General features: G+C 42.6%; 7 protein-coding genes across 9 annotated transcripts; 5 read left to right on the top strand and 2 right to left on the bottom strand.

Annotated features, from left to right (window-relative positions):
* Window positions 1-10: 10 nt before the first annotated feature.
* Window positions 11-2,075, top strand: Slu7 (Pre-mRNA-splicing factor Slu7). Its single transcript, XM_069055136.1, has 4 exons — window positions 11-501; window positions 590-1,089; window positions 1,145-1,574; window positions 1,628-2,075. Exons 1-4 carry the CDS (start codon window positions 184-186, stop codon window positions 2,036-2,038), a joined length of 1,659 nt encoding a protein of 552 aa, XP_068911237.1. The 5' UTR covers window positions 11-183; the 3' UTR covers window positions 2,039-2,075.
* On the bottom strand, window positions 2,044-3,971 carry Snp (Snipper). Its single transcript, XM_069055156.1, has 4 exons — window positions 3,194-3,971; window positions 2,576-2,838; window positions 2,272-2,528; window positions 2,044-2,225 (listed from the first exon to the last, which is right to left on the bottom strand). The coding sequence occupies exons 1-4, from the start codon at window positions 3,214-3,216 to the stop codon at window positions 2,061-2,063; spliced, it is 708 nt and encodes a 235-aa protein (XP_068911257.1). The 5' UTR covers window positions 3,217-3,971; the 3' UTR covers window positions 2,044-2,060.
* On the top strand, window positions 3,938-7,965 carry LOC138136054 (E3 ubiquitin-protein ligase COP1-like). Of its 2 annotated transcripts, XR_011161156.1 has the most exons (4): window positions 3,938-3,961; window positions 4,020-4,135; window positions 4,415-7,098; window positions 7,827-7,965. XR_011161156.1 is itself a non-coding variant. In XM_069055126.1 (3 exons), exon 3 carries the CDS (start codon window positions 4,454-4,456, stop codon window positions 6,437-6,439), a length of 1,986 nt encoding a protein of 661 aa, XP_068911227.1. In that variant the 5' UTR covers window positions 3,938-3,961; window positions 4,020-4,135; window positions 4,415-4,453; the 3' UTR covers window positions 6,440-7,768. The 2 variants fall into 2 exon arrangements, 1 of the variants encoding a protein (XP_068911227.1); XM_069055126.1 differs by lacking the exon at window positions 7,827-7,965 and having other exon boundaries at window positions 4,415-7,768.
* Window positions 7,780-11,461, top strand: LOC138135039 (cytosol aminopeptidase-like). Its single transcript, XM_069053675.1, has 2 exons — window positions 7,780-7,987; window positions 10,290-11,461. Exons 1-2 carry the CDS (start codon window positions 7,780-7,782, stop codon window positions 11,459-11,461), a joined length of 1,380 nt encoding a protein of 459 aa, XP_068909776.1.
* Window positions 11,462-11,485: 24 nt separating this feature from the next.
* MED28 (mediator complex subunit 28) lies at window positions 11,486-14,969 on the bottom strand. Of its 2 annotated transcripts, none has more exons than XM_069055148.1 (4): window positions 14,712-14,969; window positions 14,096-14,623; window positions 13,254-13,440; window positions 11,486-13,204 (listed from the first exon to the last, which is right to left on the bottom strand). In XM_069055148.1, exons 1-4 carry the CDS (start codon window positions 14,799-14,801, stop codon window positions 13,182-13,184), a joined length of 828 nt encoding a protein of 275 aa, XP_068911249.1. In that variant the 5' UTR covers window positions 14,802-14,969; the 3' UTR covers window positions 11,486-13,181. The 2 variants fall into 2 exon arrangements, with proteins under 2 accessions (XP_068911249.1, XP_068911250.1); XM_069055149.1 differs by having other exon boundaries at window positions 13,254-13,434; window positions 14,712-14,966.
* Window positions 14,970-15,183: 214 nt separating this feature from the next.
* On the top strand, window positions 15,184-16,093 carry eca (eclair). The gene is made up of 3 exons (XM_069055157.1): window positions 15,184-15,416; window positions 15,482-15,849; window positions 15,900-16,093. Exons 1-3 carry the CDS (start codon window positions 15,281-15,283, stop codon window positions 16,047-16,049), a joined length of 654 nt encoding a protein of 217 aa, XP_068911258.1. The 5' UTR covers window positions 15,184-15,280; the 3' UTR covers window positions 16,050-16,093.
* An 88-nt stretch (window positions 16,094-16,181) lies between these two features.
* Smyd5 (SET and MYND domain containing, class 5) lies at window positions 16,182-18,660 on the top strand. Its single transcript, XM_069055142.1, has 4 exons — window positions 16,182-16,813; window positions 16,870-16,997; window positions 17,493-17,735; window positions 17,793-18,660. The coding sequence occupies exons 1-4, from the start codon at window positions 16,778-16,780 to the stop codon at window positions 18,532-18,534; spliced, it is 1,149 nt and encodes a 382-aa protein (XP_068911243.1). The 5' UTR covers window positions 16,182-16,777; the 3' UTR covers window positions 18,535-18,660.
* Window positions 18,661-18,756: the final 96 nt, after the last annotated feature.

Genomic DNA, 18,756 nt, shown 5'->3' on the forward strand with positions numbered 1-18,756 from the left:
TTAATTTCTTTTTTATAGAAGAATATTAAATAAATATTCAATTTCCACAAATTTTGGGCCACGCTGTATATCAAACCTGACAAACGACAGCAAAACATAACCTCAAAATGTTACGATAGAATTTGTGATAAACGCATTTTGTTGTAATTGTGCGAATTCGTGGTGAAAATTTGGAAGTAAATCATGGCTAGCAATACGCAGAGCATGCCAGTGTCGCAGATTTTAAAATCTAAGAGCGAAATCGAGGATGAACCCAAGAAGAAGTCTCGGGAGGACTGGCGGAAGGCGAAGGAGTTGGAGGAGGCCCGAAAAGCTGGTACGGCCCCGGCAGCTGTCGACGAAGAAGGGAAAGATATAAATCCTCACATCCCCCAGTATATAGCGTCAGCCCCTTGGTACTATGGCACCGCTGGCCCCACACTCAAACATCAGAGGCCCCAAGAGGAGAAACAAAAGAACTTCTCCCATTTGGATGAGTGGTACAAGCGTGGAGTCGATACGGTAAGTGTGTGCGATGCGTACATTTGTTAAATCAAGATGAATGGGTGAATGAGTGGTATTTTTGTTTTAATTTATTTTTTGTGATCAGACTAAACTCGTTACGAAATACCGGAAAGGGGCGTGCGAAAATTGCGGCGCCCTCACGCACAAGCGTAAAGACTGCATGGAGCGACCGCGTAAAGTTGGGGCGAAGTTCTCCGGGGCGAAAATAGCAGCCGACGAGTTCATCCAGAAGAAATTGTCGCTGAATTACGACGGGAAACGCGACCGTTGGAGCGGGTATGACCCCTCCGAGCACAAGTCGGTAATCGAAGAATTCCAGAAAGTGGAAGAGGCTAAGCGCCAGTTGAAAGCGGACAAGTTGAACGCGAACGAAGACAGCGACGATGAGAAAGACGAAGATAAATACGTGGACGAGGTGGACATGCCCGGTACTAAAGTGGACAGCAAACAGAGAATCACAGTGAGAAATTTGAGAATTCGCGAAGATACGGCGAAGTATTTGAGGAACTTGGACCCGAACTCGGCGTATTACGATCCGAAGACAAGATCGATGAGGGAGAATCCGAATCCGAGCAAAGACGATCAGTAAGGAATGCGTTTGGTCGGGATTGTTTTCTTTTTTAATTATTTTTTTGTGTAGGTACTCGGGTGAAAATTTTGTGAGGTTCACTGGTGACACCACAAAGCACGCCTCAGCCCAGTTGTTCGCGTGGGAGGCTTACGAAAGAGGTGTCGACGTCCATTTGTTGGCAGAACCCACGAAATTGGAGCTGCTGCAGAAAGAATATGAAAAAAAGAAGGATCAGTTCAAGTCTAAGGTTCAGGGAAGCATTTTGGAAAAATACGGAGGTGAAGAGCATCTGGAGGCGCCGCCGAAAACTCTTCTTTTGGCACAGACTGAAGATTACGTTGAGTATTCCAGATCAGGCAAAGTCATAAAAGGACAAGAAAAGGAAATTATCAAATCAAAATATGAAGAAGATGTTTATATAAATAATCACACGTCCGTTTGGGGGTCTTACTGGAGAGGGGGACAGTGGGGCTACAAGTGTTGTCACTCTTTTGTCAAGGTAGAGTGTGTGGTTTTTGTATAATCTTGTGTACTATGAGATTTTTTTTGCAGAATTCGTATTGTTTGGGAGAAGCTGGTAGAAATAGTGTAACTCCAGTAGTTGAAGTCGCCGCATCTGAACCGGAAAAGGAAACAGAAGAAAAAGAATCAAGTGACAGTTCATCTGAGAGCAGTTCAGACGCGGAAGTGAAGAGTAAAGCGAAGAATAAAAAGAAAAACAAAAAGAAGAAACAGAAGGAGAAGAAGAAACAGAAGAGAATCGAAGAGAAAGATAAGTTGAAGGAAGCACTGAAGGCAGAAGAGGATCACCAGAACAAAGCCGAGAGATTGTTGGCACTGGACGAGAGAAAGAGACCGTACAATAGCATGTTTGAGGTGAAGAAGCCGACAGAAGAAGAAATAGAAGCGTATTATCTGAAGAGACGACGAGAAGAGGATCCAATGAATCAGTTTATGAACTAACAATGTGAAAATAAAAATATATTTAGTTTTTAGTTAATCGTAATATCACTCCCTTCTCGATCATTTTCCCGACGAGTCTCGCGGTGTTTCTCGCGTCGTGCAAACCGCAGTGTTCTTTGCCTTCAAACTGAAGGCCCAGGTCCAACAATGCGCCGGAAAGACCGGTCAGAGGGCGCTTGAAATGCAACTGAAAGAAATCTTTAGTTTTTTCACCTCTCAAGCTGTTGACGTACTTTGTACAACGCTCTCACGTCGATCCATTTTCGAAACATCTTGTGACAATGAATCCGCTTCCTGTTGCACTCTTTTTTCAGACAGACGCCTAAATCCCAGTCCGACCACGTGACGAAAGCGCAAGTTTTCGTCCCGTCGCCCTTACCACCGGGAAAATCCATGTTGTACAGTTTCATTTGCTCATTGATCCATCTCATAAACTCGAGCAAACAGGTCGGTAAAGGGACACCGTTATCGACCTGATTTTGCTGGATGCCTAAAAATACGTTTCAAGTGTGACGTCACATTTAGGGTTTTGTGTACCGGTCAGCTGGATGCAAAAGTCGCTCAGTTTTGGGTGTTCCGTGGGTATTACATATTGTTGGAATTCGGCGACGATTTCGTTGTTTTTTACGTCGTAGAGGACCACCGGGAATTCGATGATTTCTGATTGTTTCTTTTTAGAGTCTAAATTGTTCCAGCAAGTCGCCTCGAAGTCGAGGACTAGGAGATAGTCGAAGGGTTGGATGGACGAATTCGATCTAGCGTTTTTGTCGGAGTATATCACCTCAACAGAGCCCAGCTTTCTAAAATATTAAGTTAAATCTGAGCTACTCAGAGAGATTATTAATTAATTCTGTTGGGTAATAAATAAAAATAAATTTTGTACTTTTGTACACCTGTTTCTTTTTTTTTCCACCCTGTTTTTCCCCCATTTCGTTCCGCTTCATTATCACAAAAAATGACACGTTACTAACAGCAGAGATAACGTAAGTACTAACAGTAAGGTCTTGTACTGCAACGAGTTTACGTTTCTTAACACAGTATTCAAGTTTTGACCTCTTTATTTCATTAAAATTGAAAATTCTGAACAAACAAATCCAGAGCGGTAGAAAGCAGTTTTTATAAATAAAAAAATCGAATGTTTGAATGTTTACTTACTGTGCCAATTCTCTGGTGTTCATTTTTACGCTTACAGAAAGTGTTTGCACAAAATTTTCGCAACTTAGGTCACCGCAGGTACATTTCAGATGATTTATACATAACCTCAATCGCTTCAAGATAAACACATTAAAACACGACTCGATGGTACAAAATTCACGGATGGTTACTGTTAATTTTATTGCTATCAGAAGTAACAAGCAAATGAAAAATAATTTGGAAACATTTTTTGGTATTATTATTTTAAATATTGCGCCACGAAACTCAAATCCAAGATGTCCTACGAAAGGTTAATTCATGTATAAAATCTGATTAAACAAATGTCATGAAAATTTGCCGGTACAGCCAGATGTTTATTTAGGTAACGACTCGAGTAAATATTTATTAAGTTATTTAACGCGGTAATAATAAATAATTTTTATCGAATTGGTGAGAGTTGTTATACTAGTGCATTGATCGATTCGAAGCGCCCTCTGTGCTTTTCTGTCATCGTTGTCTGATGCCCGGCGACCTGTCAAAAATCAATTTTGTGATTTGTTGATTTTGGGATGTGCGGGAGTGGAATGTATAAAACTCGTGTTGTATTTACATGTAATGTGTTTACGAATTGCGAAGTATCGTCAAACTAATCGCATCGATACGTGATAGTGATTTATTTTCCTGTGGCAAACAAGTATGGCATTATCGTTGACGTGCAAAACGTTGCTCAGGTTATCTGCCAGTAGGCGCTACTTCTTCAGACCATGTTCTTCGGTTTGTCCGGAAAAAGTAGGTCCACCGTTAAAAGAACGCATAGTTGTTCAAGTGTCACAATTTATCGTTACAGAAAGGCTTAGTTTTGGGTGTATACAGTGATGACGACTGCGAAGGGCTGGAACTGACCCCAGCTGCCGAAAAGTACAATCAGATCAGCAAGGGGAAACTGGTGGAGCACATCGAGCTGTAAGTGAGCGTTGTTGGCGCTAAATTTGTGTTTTTTCTGTTACGTAACGCTTGCATTTTGTTTTTACGATGTACACTTCTTTTGACGGTAATCCGTGCGGATCAAAGTCCAGCCGTACCGATTATCGTCAGATCGTCCGATTACCAGCTTTCTTTGGGCACACCAGTTACTTTTGTTTGAAAAACCTGACCTGAAACTTGATCCCGACTTTAGTTCAGTGCGAGTCAATGTACCAACACACGTTGAGCGTCGCCTCCTTAACACATTGCTTGTTTCAGGTCGGTGTTTTTCTCTTAACTACCTCTCGTACCTCGGCAATGGCATCAAGCCGCGACGGTCGCAGTAGTTCGGCGTCGTCGCACAGTAGTTCGAACGTGCCAACGAACCGATCCTCGATCCGCACCCCCAAACGGCAACGCTCGACCGCGGGGGGCTCGTTCGAAGAGAAGACGACCGACTTCTCCTGTCCGGTCTGCTTCAACTTGATCGAGGAAGCGTACATCACCAAGTGCGGACACACTTTCTGCTACAACTGCATCATCAAGTCGATAGAGGCGCTGAAGCGGTGCCCCAAGTGCAGCGCCCCCGTCACCGGGGAGGACATGATCTTTCCCAATTTTCTCCTGAACGACTTGATCAAGAAGCACAAGACTCGGTTGAACAGTTTCGAGGCGCTGGGACTCAACAGGGACAGTTCGGGGGAATTTGGGACTTCGGCGGACGGGTTGAGGGATTTTGTGGCGACCGAGTCCCAAAATCTCACTCTTCCCGACGTGAACGTCATGTTAGAGGTGTTGACTCAACGGAAGCAACTCCTCGAAGCCGAGTCTTGTGCGGCGCAAAATCGGCTTTTGTTGGAGTTTTTGAAGCATCTGTTGAAGCAGAAGAAAGAGAGACAGGCGCAGATCATCAAGGAGATCGCGATCATAGAGCACGACATCGAGGAGGTGCACAACAAGTTGAAAGAGGTGCACAGTAAGTGTCCCACTTTGGAGGACGTGGAGCGGACGGTGGCGTCGGCGTCGGAGAATGACGCCGCCGTCAGCGCCATGAAGAAAGAGATGCTCGATTTGATCGACACAATTGGTACTTCGACGGGGAGAAAAGAGGAGACTTCCAATTCGGACACTCCTCGTTTGGGGTCGACCTCGTTGGCGATGAGGCGGCGGCGAATGCACGCCCATTTCGACGATTTCGTCGACTGCTACTTCAACTCCCGTTCGAAAGATTTGTTCTTCGGCAAGGACGGCGTCGATAAGATGAAGGCGGCGATCAACACCGGTCTCGACGAGTTCAGAGAGAACCTGATCAAATTCTCGCGGTACAACTCGTTGAGGGTGCTGGCCACGTTGAACTACTCCAGCGACCTCTTCAACAACTCGACGATAGTGTCGAGCATCGAGTTCGACAAGGACAACGAGTTCTTGGCGATCGCCGGCGTGACGAAAAAGATAAAAGTGTTCGATTACGGCGCCGTGATCAAAGACTCCGTCGACATTCACTACCCTTGCATCGAAATGCTGTCCAAGTCGAAGATATCCTGCGTCAGCTGGAACACGTACCACAAGAGCATCCTCGCGTCCAGCGACTACGAGGGCACCGTGACCATCTGGGACGCCTCGACGGGCCAGAGGACCAAGACCTACCAGGAGCACGAGAAGCGCTGTTGGAGCGTCGACTTCAACGAGGTGGACACGCGGTTGATAGCGTCAGGTTCGGACGACGCCCGCGTCAAGTTGTACTCTCTGAACGGTGAGCACTCGATCGCCACCCTCGAGGCCAAGGCGAACGTTTGTTGTGTGAAGTTCAACCCGCGCAGTTCTTGTCACTTGGCGTTCGGGAGCGCCGACCATTGTGTTCATTACTACGACTTGAGGAACATGAAGGAGGCGGTGGCGGTGTTCAAAGGCCACAAGAAGGCCGTCAGTTACGTAAAGTTCCTGAACAACGAGGACATCGTCTCGGCGTCGACCGATTCCCAGTTGAAAATGTGGAACATCAACACTCCGTATTGCCTTCGGTCTTTCGTCGGTCACATCAACGAGAAGAATTTCATCGGGTTGGCGACCGACGGCGACTACGTCGCCTGCGGCTCGGAAAACAACGCGATGTACATTTACTATAAAGGGTTGAGCAAGAAACTGTTCAGTTACAAATTCGAGGCGATCCAAGGGGTGCTGGACCAGGAGAGGCGAGAGGACGACATGAACGAGTTCGTCTCGGCTGTCTGCTGGAAGCAGAATTCGAACGTGGTCGTCGCCGCGAACAGCCAAGGGATCATCAACATCCTCGAGCTGGTCTAGGGGTCGACCGGTCGACAGACAAAATCAGGACAATCACAGTTTTTTGGCATATCCCCGACGTCCTTTTTAAAATGAATTTCAAACAGAATTTCACAAAATGTACTCCCGACGGGGCGCAAAACCAATTAACTTCGCGTTTTAACGTTGTGGGCGCGCAAATGAAATTTAATCGCGTTTTGATGCGTATCAAATCCTCGTCGGTGAATTTTTGTGGATCGTTCGAAATTAGGAAAGGCGGAACGACGTTTTGCGCGATTTTAAAATTTGTCAAATTCGCGCGGACAACTAACTCTGCGGAATACTAAAAACCGGAGATCACGACCGGATCCCGGGTGAGATCGCTTTATTTTTAATAAAAATGTAAATTCGAGTCGGCGCCGGTTTCACCCGGGACGATGTTCGGCGTTCTCTCTTCGCCTCCTGGTGTTCAAGTTGCGATCCCGACCCGAAACCGTCGACTTAGTTCTAGTAGAGGTTCTCGTTTCGTAGCGATGTCTATATCATTCCCAAAGTGACAGATTTTCTCCTCATGCCCAAGTGTGCCAAATTTCAGAGTTACATACGCACAATTTAGCGTTTAGTATACTTATTACGTGTGAAACGTTGTAGTTCGATGTACACAAGACTTCACAAAACAAGTAACATTGCTCATTATTAGCGTAAGTATTTATAGCAATATATGTGCCAATTTTGTGTTGTAATCATGTTATTCTTAGTGTGTAGTGCTGGTCCACTAATTAGACGAATCGGTTGAGAAATTCTAACGTCGTTTTAGGTTTTAAGAAAATTATATACATACATATATGGAATAAATTGTTGCATCAAATATGTTCCGTTCCAATCCAATTTACGTGAAATGTGTTGTTCTTGTTTACTTCGAATGTTGAATTGAAAAGTATACACCCACATATATTTTTTGTAGAATTTTTTCGAGCTTGAAAGCGGAAGAATATGTTTGGAATATTTTGTGTATATATGTGCATAGAGTATATAATGTAAAAAAGACAAAAACAGGCAACTGATGCCCAGAAAAAATATACCCGTTTTATATTTTTCAAAAAAGTGATTGTATATTTGTTAGTGATTATTTCTTCGCCCTAACTGTAACTACATTGCACTATTCGTGTCGTCTGAAGAGTCAGTGTTTCATCGTGATCATGATATAGATTTCACAGTACTGTAACCTTTCTCTCTAAACAAACAAACAAAACAAAAACAAAAAAATTGATGAAAGTTGTCGATGAATTCATTTTGTGATCCATTATTTAAGTAAATGTTTTTATTGTTGTAAGTAGTTGTACAATAGCAATAAAGTTTCCCATTGCCCAAGTCTAGCTTTAATGAAACCGGCAGGTGCTCACGTTCTGATCCGATTGTTGTTTTATAGCGCAGGTAATAAAGTAAAGGCGGGCAAGAGCTTTGTCTTTTGGGGCCTCGATAAGGAATTTCAGTCTGTAGCAGTCGTGGGTTTGGGCAAAAGGTCGAAACCGAGAGACGAAATCGAACTAGTGTCGGAAGAAAGAGAGTCGGTACGAGTGGCTGCTGCAGGTAGGAGTTGGAGTCTTTGAAAGTGGTGACTGAACAAAATCAAGTCACTTGTGACAGGGTTTTTGTATTTTTATTTCGAAAGTTGGTGTGACTGAGCGGATGGAGGTGTCTATAGTCCAGTCAATTCAAAATTTTCTTTGCGTTCTTTTTAGGGAGTACAAACAATTACGTCATCGGTACAGGTGCGTTCATTAGATCCTACCACACATTTACATTGGGGGATTAAATATTCAGGCAACTATTTGAACAATTTATTTAAAAAAATTTTTTGCTATTACCATAATCCCATTATGCAGTAAAAATACTGAAATATTGTAGATTTTTAACAGGCTTAGAAATGTTATAAAGATATAATATCAAGACTTCATGAATTTTTTCAGAATTTTTAGACATTTAGATTTTTTCAATCAGTTGTTGCTAAACCGGCGCGAACTGACGAATCTGTAGTTACACCAAAATGAAGTTGTACTTCGCAGCGCGCTTTCGAAAGTTTCCATAAATGAACCCATTTGTACCAGTGTACTCTTGAACGAATGTAGGTACAGCTTTACAAAAACAGCTTGGCACATGAAATGCGCAGAAGAGGAAATGAGAGAGTGTCTATTAGACAAGGATGTGGCTAGGGTTGTATAGTCCATTCATTTTAAATCTTGGGTAAAGTTGTAAACTCAAAACGCCGTAAATTACGAAAGCGGCAAGTTTTCATTGTGTGGGTACTGTAAAGTAGTAATCCCTCTGTTCACATAAAATTGGTACCACGTCGTACTTTCACTATCTTATCGACGAGCAAAAGAAAGAGACCTTAAAGTATCCGCAAATAAAAAAAAATTAAAACACATTTTGCGATCAGTGACCAAAAAAATGTTAAGGGATTGTTGATTTTGTATTGGGAAATTTTGTATTTGAGAAATAAGATTACTAAATAAAGAAATAAGAGTAATTAATAAAGTATCCATTACATGTATACTTACTTTAAAGTAAATTAATAAATAAAATAATAAAATACTTACATAAACAAATAGAAAATTAATCGTCATCTGAATCAAATTCATTAGATGATTCACCAGTATTGGCAACAAATACCGGGTGATCAAGAAGGACTGTTTAAGTTGGTAGTACAATTGAGAAAATTTTTTAATTCGGTTATTTATAACACTGCAACTGGATATGTTTTGTTGGTTTATTTGACAAATATCTGATATACGTATAGCATTAACAACGACAAGCCACCAACAACCGGAAATTACTCCTGTTATACGATTTAAAATACGATCCAGTGTTACCAACTTAAACAGTCCTTCTTGATCACCCCGTATTATACGAGTATATTGAGTAAAATTAACGCACTGAATTCACTTTACACAACACAAGTTATTTCTTGAACGGTACAACTAAGACTGTAATTGTTTAGTGGCTTAAGGCCGGCCGGTCCTGTATTTTTAAAATTCGGGAAAACCCCATTATTATGTACTTTCTGTCTACGCTTGGGATGTCTTATTATTACCTGCACCCGTCGTATAGATAAGGTAAGCAGAACATATTTATAGTATCTAAAAACAGATGTTTTACCGACGAATGCAAATGTATGTTAAATAATGAGCCACCCAGAACACTCGATATTTGTCTCAAGAAAATCCGCGGATACATTTAACTACAAGAACGCAATGCCCTCAGAAATTTAATGTTTGGGATGGTATTTTTAATAATCAAATTATTGGGCGATTTTAGTAGTAAATTTAAACACAAACATATTTCGACATTTTGATAAATGTGAATAAAAATGTTTCTAATAACTTGACCATTTAACAAATGTTAAATTTAATCAATTTCTTAATGAAGTAGGTACCTGAAATCACGCAAAAACTATTTTTCATGTTAAATTCCTATGGTCAGGTTTGGTAGTTGACACTCGGTATTGAACACAGTTTTAGATTCACTGAGTTTCGGACAAGTGTCAAAGCAGGCAAGTTTTATTACTAAACCCAAGATTTAAAATGAATGGACTATAGCTACGATACACTCAATGAAGCAAATCTGCTAAACAGTCCGGACATGCTGTCCGCTTGAAGCATTTTATTATAATTTTTCGCCCAGTTATACACGATCTAAACACCTCGACACACAACAAACAAGTGCACTCCGGGTCCGGAATTTCAGTCCATTACACATCCATCAGCCATGTGCCAAGCTGTTTTTGTCGAGCTGTAAGTGATGGTATGGATGCCGTCGTAGACTGACTGGGCTACTGATGACTGCGATACGCATGCGCGCTGGAAACTTTCAAGATCTCTTTCTCTTCCAGTGGGATGCAAGTCGCTAGACGCCTCAGGTGTTAAAAACATACAAGTGGAGAGTCTGGGAGATGCGGAAGCGGCCGCGGAAGGCAGCAACTTGAGCACTTGGAAGTTCCAAGAGTACAAGAGCAAAAAAGACCAGTTGCCGCAAGTGTCTTTCTACTGCGCCGGTGATGAAGGTGGAGCCAAGTGGGAAAGAGGAGTGGTCAAAGCCACCGGACAAAACATCGCAAGACGACTCGCCGACACTCCGTCCAATCTGATGACGCCCTCGATCTTTGCCCAAAACGCGCAAGATCTCGCCAAGTCTGTCGGCATTTCGGTGCAAGTCCGGGACAAGTCTTGGATCGAGAACGAGAAGATGGGGGCGTTTTTAGCGGTGGCGCAGGGCTCGCCAGAACAACCTCCCAAATTGGTGGAACTCACGTACAAACAAAGCGACCACGACCCTTTTGTACTGGTGGGGAAAGGAGTGACGTTCGACTCCGGAGGCATCAGTATCAAATCGGCGACGTCCATGGATCAGATGAGGGCGGACATGTCGGGGGCGGCGTGCGTCATGGGCACGATCTACGCCTTGGCGTGTCTCAAAGTGCCGGTGCACGTCAAAGCTTTGATCCCCTTGACCGAGAACATGCCTTCAGGATGTGCGATCAAGCCGGGAGATGTTGTGACGGCTCGGAATGGTAAAACTATTTGCATCGACAACACCGACGCAGAGGGGCGGTTGATCCTCGCCGACGCTTTGTCCTACAGCGCGACCTACAAGCCGAAGTGGGTACTAGATGTGGCGACTCTCACGGGGGCGATTCGAGTCGCTCTTGGTGGTTCAGCTTCGGGGGTGTTCTCCAATTCGAATCGGTTGTACAAGGTTTTGGAGGAGGCGGCTTCGAGTAGCGGCGACAGGGTGTGGAGGATGCCGCTGTGGAAGTACTACGGGAAAGAGATGACGAGGGGTGCCGCTTATGATATTAATAATGTGGGGGCGGGCAAAGGAGGTGGGAGTTGCACCGCCGCGGCGTTCTTGAGGGAGTTTGCCCCCGAGAAGACGGATTGGATGCATGTGGATATCGCAGGGGTGATGGGGCCAAACGACAGCACTCTCTATCTGGGCAAGGGGATGACGGGGAGGCCCACCAGGACGCTAATAGAGTTCATCGAGGCCCAAGCCAAATGTTGATTTGTAATTTTAGAAATATAACACTTTTCGAGTATAATTTATTTCATTATAATTTATTATATCACAATTTTGAAATTCGGTAACGTTACATATTTAAAACAACGAAATCAGCACGTTACAAAAACTGTAAACGATAATCACAACTGTCCTTTAAATTCCTTATTTTAGAGTGCTGCATAAGTTTATAAGTGTGTCGATTGCTCTATTAGATTTAGCGATTTTATCCCATGTGGACCAAGAAACAATGATTGCGTACAAGAGCCGGTCGAGATAAGTACAGTTCCACTTATCACTTGTGATAGTGAGAAAGTCGAGAGAGTTCAATATTTCCGAGTCCTTCACTGGCCTTGTTCGTTTCAACTAATTTTAACTGATATAAAGTGATCACAGTCCGAATACAATAATTTGCCACCCAAAATTAAGTTAAATATAGTGACGAGCAACGAAAACAGCCCAACATTACCTACAAACTATCTACGAACTATCAAAGACCGAGAAATTGAGCGTTTGAACTAGTTTGAACGGGAAATGAGCGACATCTAAACCAGAAACAAACTACAAAAAGAATTCGATCAATTTCGAGTTCTTCGATAACTCCGAACACAAACTTAATTCCACTACAATTGTCTCAATTTATTTTTATTACTTAATTAAGGCCTTCACGTCATCTTTGGTCGACATGGTATAGTAGTTTATACTTTGATAATTTACAAGTCACTATTTTAATTATGTTAAATTACTGAAAACGTGCAAAAGCAATAAGCGTAGTGCAACGCTTATTTCTATTGTATTGTTATCCACTGGATAAGTGAGCAACACCTTGCACGATATTTTCACTCTTGATAATATTATAAATGGTAAAAATGTCACTAATTTTTACAAATGGCGCTATATCGCTGTTTGCAAGTTGCCAATAACCCGAATGGTCAAGAACCATACAAATGGTAAAAGTAAACATCTTGATGTCTCACACGCACAATCTTTGATCCTCATTGATTAAAAAACAAAAACCTTGCATAATTTCGTTTCTTTTGCAATGGCACCATCTTTTGCGGTCAATCTGCGTAACGAACATTTTTCTTAACAAAAACATACGTATATTTTTTATTTAAAAATAATGAACGTAAGACTCCAGAAGTACGCGAGGGTGTTTTTATTGTTTTAACGTTACCAAACGGTTCTTTTCAACCCAAATTTGCCCTAACTTGTCTTTGTTCTACCATCGCATTTTACAGAAATCACAGTTACCGACATTGCCCATTAAGCACCAAAGCTCTGACAAGTATGAAGGATATAAAGCTCTGCTGTGCTTTGTGAATAAGGGAGGTGAATAAGGGGATGATTTACAGATTTTCATCGAAACTGATAGTTTTAGTCGCGTAGCTGTGACATTTGTAAGATTGAACATGTTGTACTTGTGAGAACAAGAAAACTCGAAATAAATGAAAGAACCTCGTCATCTACACGTCTTTAACCATTGCTTATTTGAAGAAGTAACTTGCTCAACATCTATTCTAAGGGTGTACCACTAACTACATGCACATAAAAGATCCGCTAGGACGTCCCCTTGGTGGAATGCTGGCCGCTCGCCAGGACACCTCCTCCTGGTGTCCCGGCTTCGGGAGGGGGATCATTATGGGGAAACGTAATCTGGCAAAGATCCGCGGCCGCGACCTCTACCTCTGCCCCTGCCTCTACCTCGCCCCCTCCCGCGCCCGCGTCACCTTCTCCCATCCGTCATGCCTGCCGAAAGAACATATAACACTTATGTAAAACTGGAGCGCGAGTATACCTATATTACTCGTAGTTTTCTCAAGGTAGGCCAGAGGTCCCTGGAGAACCCCACCGGGGCCTTGTTGGGTAAAAGGGCCGCGAGGGCCCCCCATCGCCTGCTGTTGCATGAACATGGCCTGCTGCGGGGAAACCATCCCGGGGCCCACTCCCACCCCGCCGCCCGCCATCCCGGGAGGAACCTGCGACTACACTCGGTTAATCCAGCCGAGTCCAGCTCGGACAATGCTTTCGAGCATCACCACACATCGAGCGAGAAGCTCTACGGCTATGATATTGTGCATACCAACCCTCTATTTTTAGAGCAGAATTTTGAAAATAACGAGACCACGTGTTTTTGGAACATTTATTGTATTAAACAGTCTTTTACAAATCTTACATAATAGAAAGATCGAAATTACATCATACGATTTGCAATAAACTATAAATTTTGTTATACAAACTTGAGAAGGTAAATGAACATTTATTGAGAATGAGAACAAAATTTCTAGTAAAGGCACATTTGAGCAAGTTGACAACGTATACTACTTTTTCGTACAACATAATCCTACATTGTACATATCACATTCATTTGATCTTTATAAAGTATTGCCACTTCTAAAAACCCTGAGAGTTAGTATACAAATATACATATATAATACGGGCAGGAATACTATAATAACTGCATCTAATAGAAATTCATCTTTACACTGCCAAATGCTTACATATTTCTGACGTAAAAAATTACACATTAGATGAAGCTTTAGTCAACTAAAATCGCTTAAAATTTAGTAACTTAAAAAAATGCACTACAAATAAATATCTACAACAATCATGCTCTTGATGAGATCAACGTCGGTCTACCTGCATCTGCTGCTGAAGCTGTTGTATTTGCTGTTGTTGCATTTGTTGCATCTGCTGCTGTTGCTGCATTTGTTGGAGCTGTTGTTGCTGCTGCAGCTGCTGTTGCATCGTCGTAGACATCCCGGACACCATCATAGGATTGGGCGTCTGACTGCCGCCCATCGCTCCCATCGGGCTCGGCGGCACTGATCCGCCGTTGTTTAGAGTGGGGGTGGCGCTGCCTTGGGCCGGGCTTTTCGCGTAGCCTTGCAGATCAGCCAATAAGTTTTGCCAAACCGCGATTTTGTCGTGATGACGTTTCAGCAACTCATCTTTCCGCGCCAGTTCCAGGCGGAACTCGTTGATGTCTTCTTTCACGACCATTTCAGGCTTCAACACCGACAGTAAAAATCGCTTCTGGAGGAAGAAAGCTTCCATCTGTCGGGCCAGATCTATGAATCTCAACGTCGTCTGCTCTACTTCTAGTTTCATTTCGTCTTTGTCCAACGACGGGACTGCTTCTTCTTTTGTCAGGACGTTGAGGCAGTGCTGCAACGAAACTCGAAATTAGTTGGGAATCGGCAGTCGGAGGGTTGGAAGGGATTGGGGGTTGCGTTCAGTCGTTGGGGGACGTTACCTGGAAGGCTTCTTCAAATTCGTCGACTAAGTTGCCACTACTGTTTGTTGGAGTGGCCATCGCGGAAACCGGTGGAGACGCTTCCTTCATCGAAGTACACTAACTAAGAACTCACAGCTGCTGATGCGCTGATCCACTAGGGTTTAAGTGACGCCTTAAATTTGACAACTATACACCCACAGCCATCACAATGAGGTTATGTTTTGTGTCAAGTCACAAATAAATTGGTCAATCAATAAACGACGAACGTTCTGGTGTTTTTCATTTTATCACCAACTAATTCTAGTAACTTCCATTACAATGTTTAAGCAAGAACATTTTTTTTATAATTATATAAACCAAAATTATACAAAATTACATTTTAACCGTGAAATATCGTAATCTTACGTTAACTGATTCAAATAAAAAATCTCTGCTGCATAATATAGAATCGCAAATTTAAATTTACCGGGTGACTGCCGTATTTGTGTTGTTGACAAGTGACATACGTCATACGTCACTGTGTCCACTTTTAGAATCCAGAAAGTGACGTGTAAACTAACTTAAAACGAATAAATATAATAATTGCAATGTCTAGCGCGTATAATTTAAGTTTCTTGTTGTTCTGTGCTTTGTTCCACTTCAGCCACTCCCTGTACTTCCACATCGGCGAAACAGAAAGAAAATGTTTCATTGAAGAGATTCCAGACGAGACTAATGTCGTAGGTACAGTTCCCAAACCTAGTTCCCGAACTTCTTGGAACTCCCCTATCAATCAAAACCTGTTTCAGTCAACTACAAAGTAGAGTTATATGACCCGCGCAGTGGCGGTTTCATGCCGTCCTCCCCCGGTATAGGCATGCACGTGGAAGTCAGAGATCCAGACGATAAAACTCTCTTATCCCGTGTCTACAGCTCTGAAGGAAAAATTTCGTTCACGTCTCACACCCCAGGTGAACACGTGATTTGCATGTACTCAAACAGCTCAGCTTGGTTCAGTGGGTCCCAGTTGAGAGTCCATCTGGACATCCAGGTGGGAGAACATGCAGTCAACTATGGGGAGGTGGTACAAAAAGAAAAACTGTCAGAGTTGCAGTTGAGGGTTAGACAGTTGCTGGATCAAGTGGACCAAATTACAAAGGAGCAAAACTACCAAAGGGTTAGAGTTTTGAGAAAGAAATTAGCATAGTACTGATTTTTCTGTTGTAGTACCGTGAGGAGCGTTTCCGCCAAACTAGTGAAAGTACAAATTCTAGAGTGTTGTGGTGGTCTGTCACACAAACCGCCGTCTTGCTGGCGATGGGCGCTTGGCAAATGAAACACTTGAAGAGTTTCTTTGAAGCAAAAAAGCTTGTATAAATCTTTTTCTAATATTTATTGTTTGTAATAAATTTCTATTTACATCAAGTTAGTTTCAAAACCCATACATTTGTCCAAATACCGTGAAAATGACGCAGGATTGGCTTTTGGATATGTCTTGACATCACCAAACTTGTCCTCTTGCAGTACACTCTTTAAACTAGTTGGGGTGCAACATTTTAAATAGCCTTGCCTAGCTAACTCTTCTGCAAGTTCAGTCTGATGATTGTCCATCAAATCTTCATTTGTTACAACAATCAAAGGTTTTTGCTTTTTTAACACCTCTAAACATGTTCCTGCCCCTGCATGACTGATGACCAAATCTGCACTTGCAATCTCTTCATCAAAATTTTCAAAATAGGGGTGGTACTTCACTTGGATTTTTGAGTGTTCCTCATTTCTCTTGTAGGCACCTGAACCCACCTGAAATTGTACCAACGTGTACCCCAACGAGTACAAAATATCCAGAAGTTCATCTTTTGAGAGTTCCTCAATGAGTTTTTCAAACTTTGTGGTCCCAACAGTGACAAATACCTTCTTCATGTCTCCTACTTAAACTAGTCGTCTATTTTGATGAATTCATTCGTTATTCTATTTACATCGACTGAAATGAGTGCTATGATTAGATGAGCTTTTCCAGACTGGAGCGCTTCTTGCACCAGTTGGAAGTTGGAACATAACCTCAAATTTTGTGCCGACTCACATGTAAACACGAGAAAATTGGAAGCATGGATGTGGAAGTGCGCATCGTAGACAATTCCAAAGTTGTTTTAATCAACTGTTATAATGAATATTTTGTATTAACTGTGTTTGTTTGTAGGGCAAAGGATTATTTGCCAAGAAATTTTTCAAAAGTGGGTCTGTTATTTTCGAAGAGGAACCACTAGTATCCTGCCAGTTCTCATGGAACGCGGCGTACCAATATAAAGCATGCGACCATTGCTTAAAGTGAGTACCAAAAAGGATTGGGCCAAAACGATGTTTATCTCAAAAGAAGAATTAAAGCCTACTACCCCACTTTAGTAAATTTAGATAAATCCCAACAGATATGTCTTTTGCCACTGCCTTGGCGGTATTTACGCATTTAAAATTCTTTGTGACGTGTCTCATTCATTCGACTAATAGGCGGCATGTCAGTTTATTTCAGGCTGTATTTTGTCCACAAAAAACACATGCTCTGTGTTAACCACCTCTTTCATAAGCATTTTTAGTTCATTCCAATTGATTAATAAACTTTTGTACATGTTATGCCACTGATTGGGAGTTTAAATACTGTTAAGAAAACCAAGTAATTCTTTTTTAACAAATTTCTTACCCATACCGGACCCATACGCTGTCTTTGGGACTTAGTTCTTTGTTGGAAATTTTTTGTGAATACAAGTTGCGTTTCATTTCAAGAGTTGCGTTTTTTACGTCAGTTGTTTTTGTTCGATTATTTGCCAGACCATTAGAAACCGCTCAAGAGAATGCTCAACGCCTGACTGGCAAACCCGACCTAGAACTACCCTTCCCTGAATGCTGTGCCACCGACAAAGCAAAATTCACCTCGTGCAGCTTGTGCGGTACCGAATATTGCTCCGTGGAATGTCAATCTGCGGCTTACAACCAATACCACAGAATCCTCTGTTTACAAACCACCGAAAGAAACAACTACCACCCTCTGGAGCAACTCAACGAAGCTTGGAAGTATGTACGATATTCCAACTCCAACAGTCTCTAAGATTTGTATTTTTTCTATCGCAGACACGTTCACTACCCCCCCGAAACCAACACGATCATGTTAATAGTTCGCCTCTTGGCTCGCATTACCCAATCCTCCAATCGCGAATTAGCAATAGAACAAACTCTGCAATTTTGCCACCGGACAGTCAACGAAGACGCCGAACTTGCCCACAAATTGTTGGGGGAGAAGTACGCCAGTCAGCAGTCTCTCCTGCACAATCTTCTTTTGCAGTGTCTTCCTCACGAGGGAATCGAACAGTTTTTGACCCCCGTAGGTTTCCAAGGTTTGTTGGCGTTGATCGGTACTAACGGACAGGGAGTAGGGACTAGTGCTATAAGTCAATGGGTGACGAGGACGTCGGACTTGGCTATAACAGACGAGGAACGCGCAGTTTTGGACAAGTTCATCGACAAATTGTACGAAGATATGGATTCGCACTCGGGAAATTTCTTAAACAATGAGGGAGTTGCGCTGTTTACGTTGCAAAGCGCTTGTAATCACAGTTGTGTTCCGAACGCCGAACCGACTTATCTTCATAACAATAACAAGTTGTCGCTGGTGGCTGTGAGGGATGTTCAGGAAGGGGAAGAAATTTGTATTAGTTATCTGGACGAGTGTAATCTGCAGCGGTCGAGGCATTCCCGGAGGAAAGAGCTGATGGAGAACTATCTGTTCGCTTGTAACTGTCCGAAATGCGAGGAGCAAACGTGTCAACCCGACTTTACAAGTGAAGAGGAAGACGACGAAGAAATGAGCGAGTAAATTTGACTGCGTCGTACTCCAAACTATTCCAATCAAGTTCCGCACAGTGAAGAAGATTTAAGCATTAACAATCCATTAGACATTGTTGTTGAGGCAAGTCGAGAATAAAGAATTTAATTATTTTCATTTTGAGTGTTATTATTGAATGGGAAAAGGAAGTTGTCAGGTGAAGCGCCCTCTGGTGGGCTTAATCCGGCCGAGGCTGCAATTCAGTCAAAACGC

The sequence above is a fragment of the Tenebrio molitor genome, chromosome 7 (assembly GCF_963966145.1).
Source record: "Tenebrio molitor chromosome 7, icTenMoli1.1, whole genome shotgun sequence".
Lineage (NCBI taxonomy): Eukaryota > Metazoa > Arthropoda > Insecta > Coleoptera > Tenebrionidae > Tenebrio > Tenebrio molitor.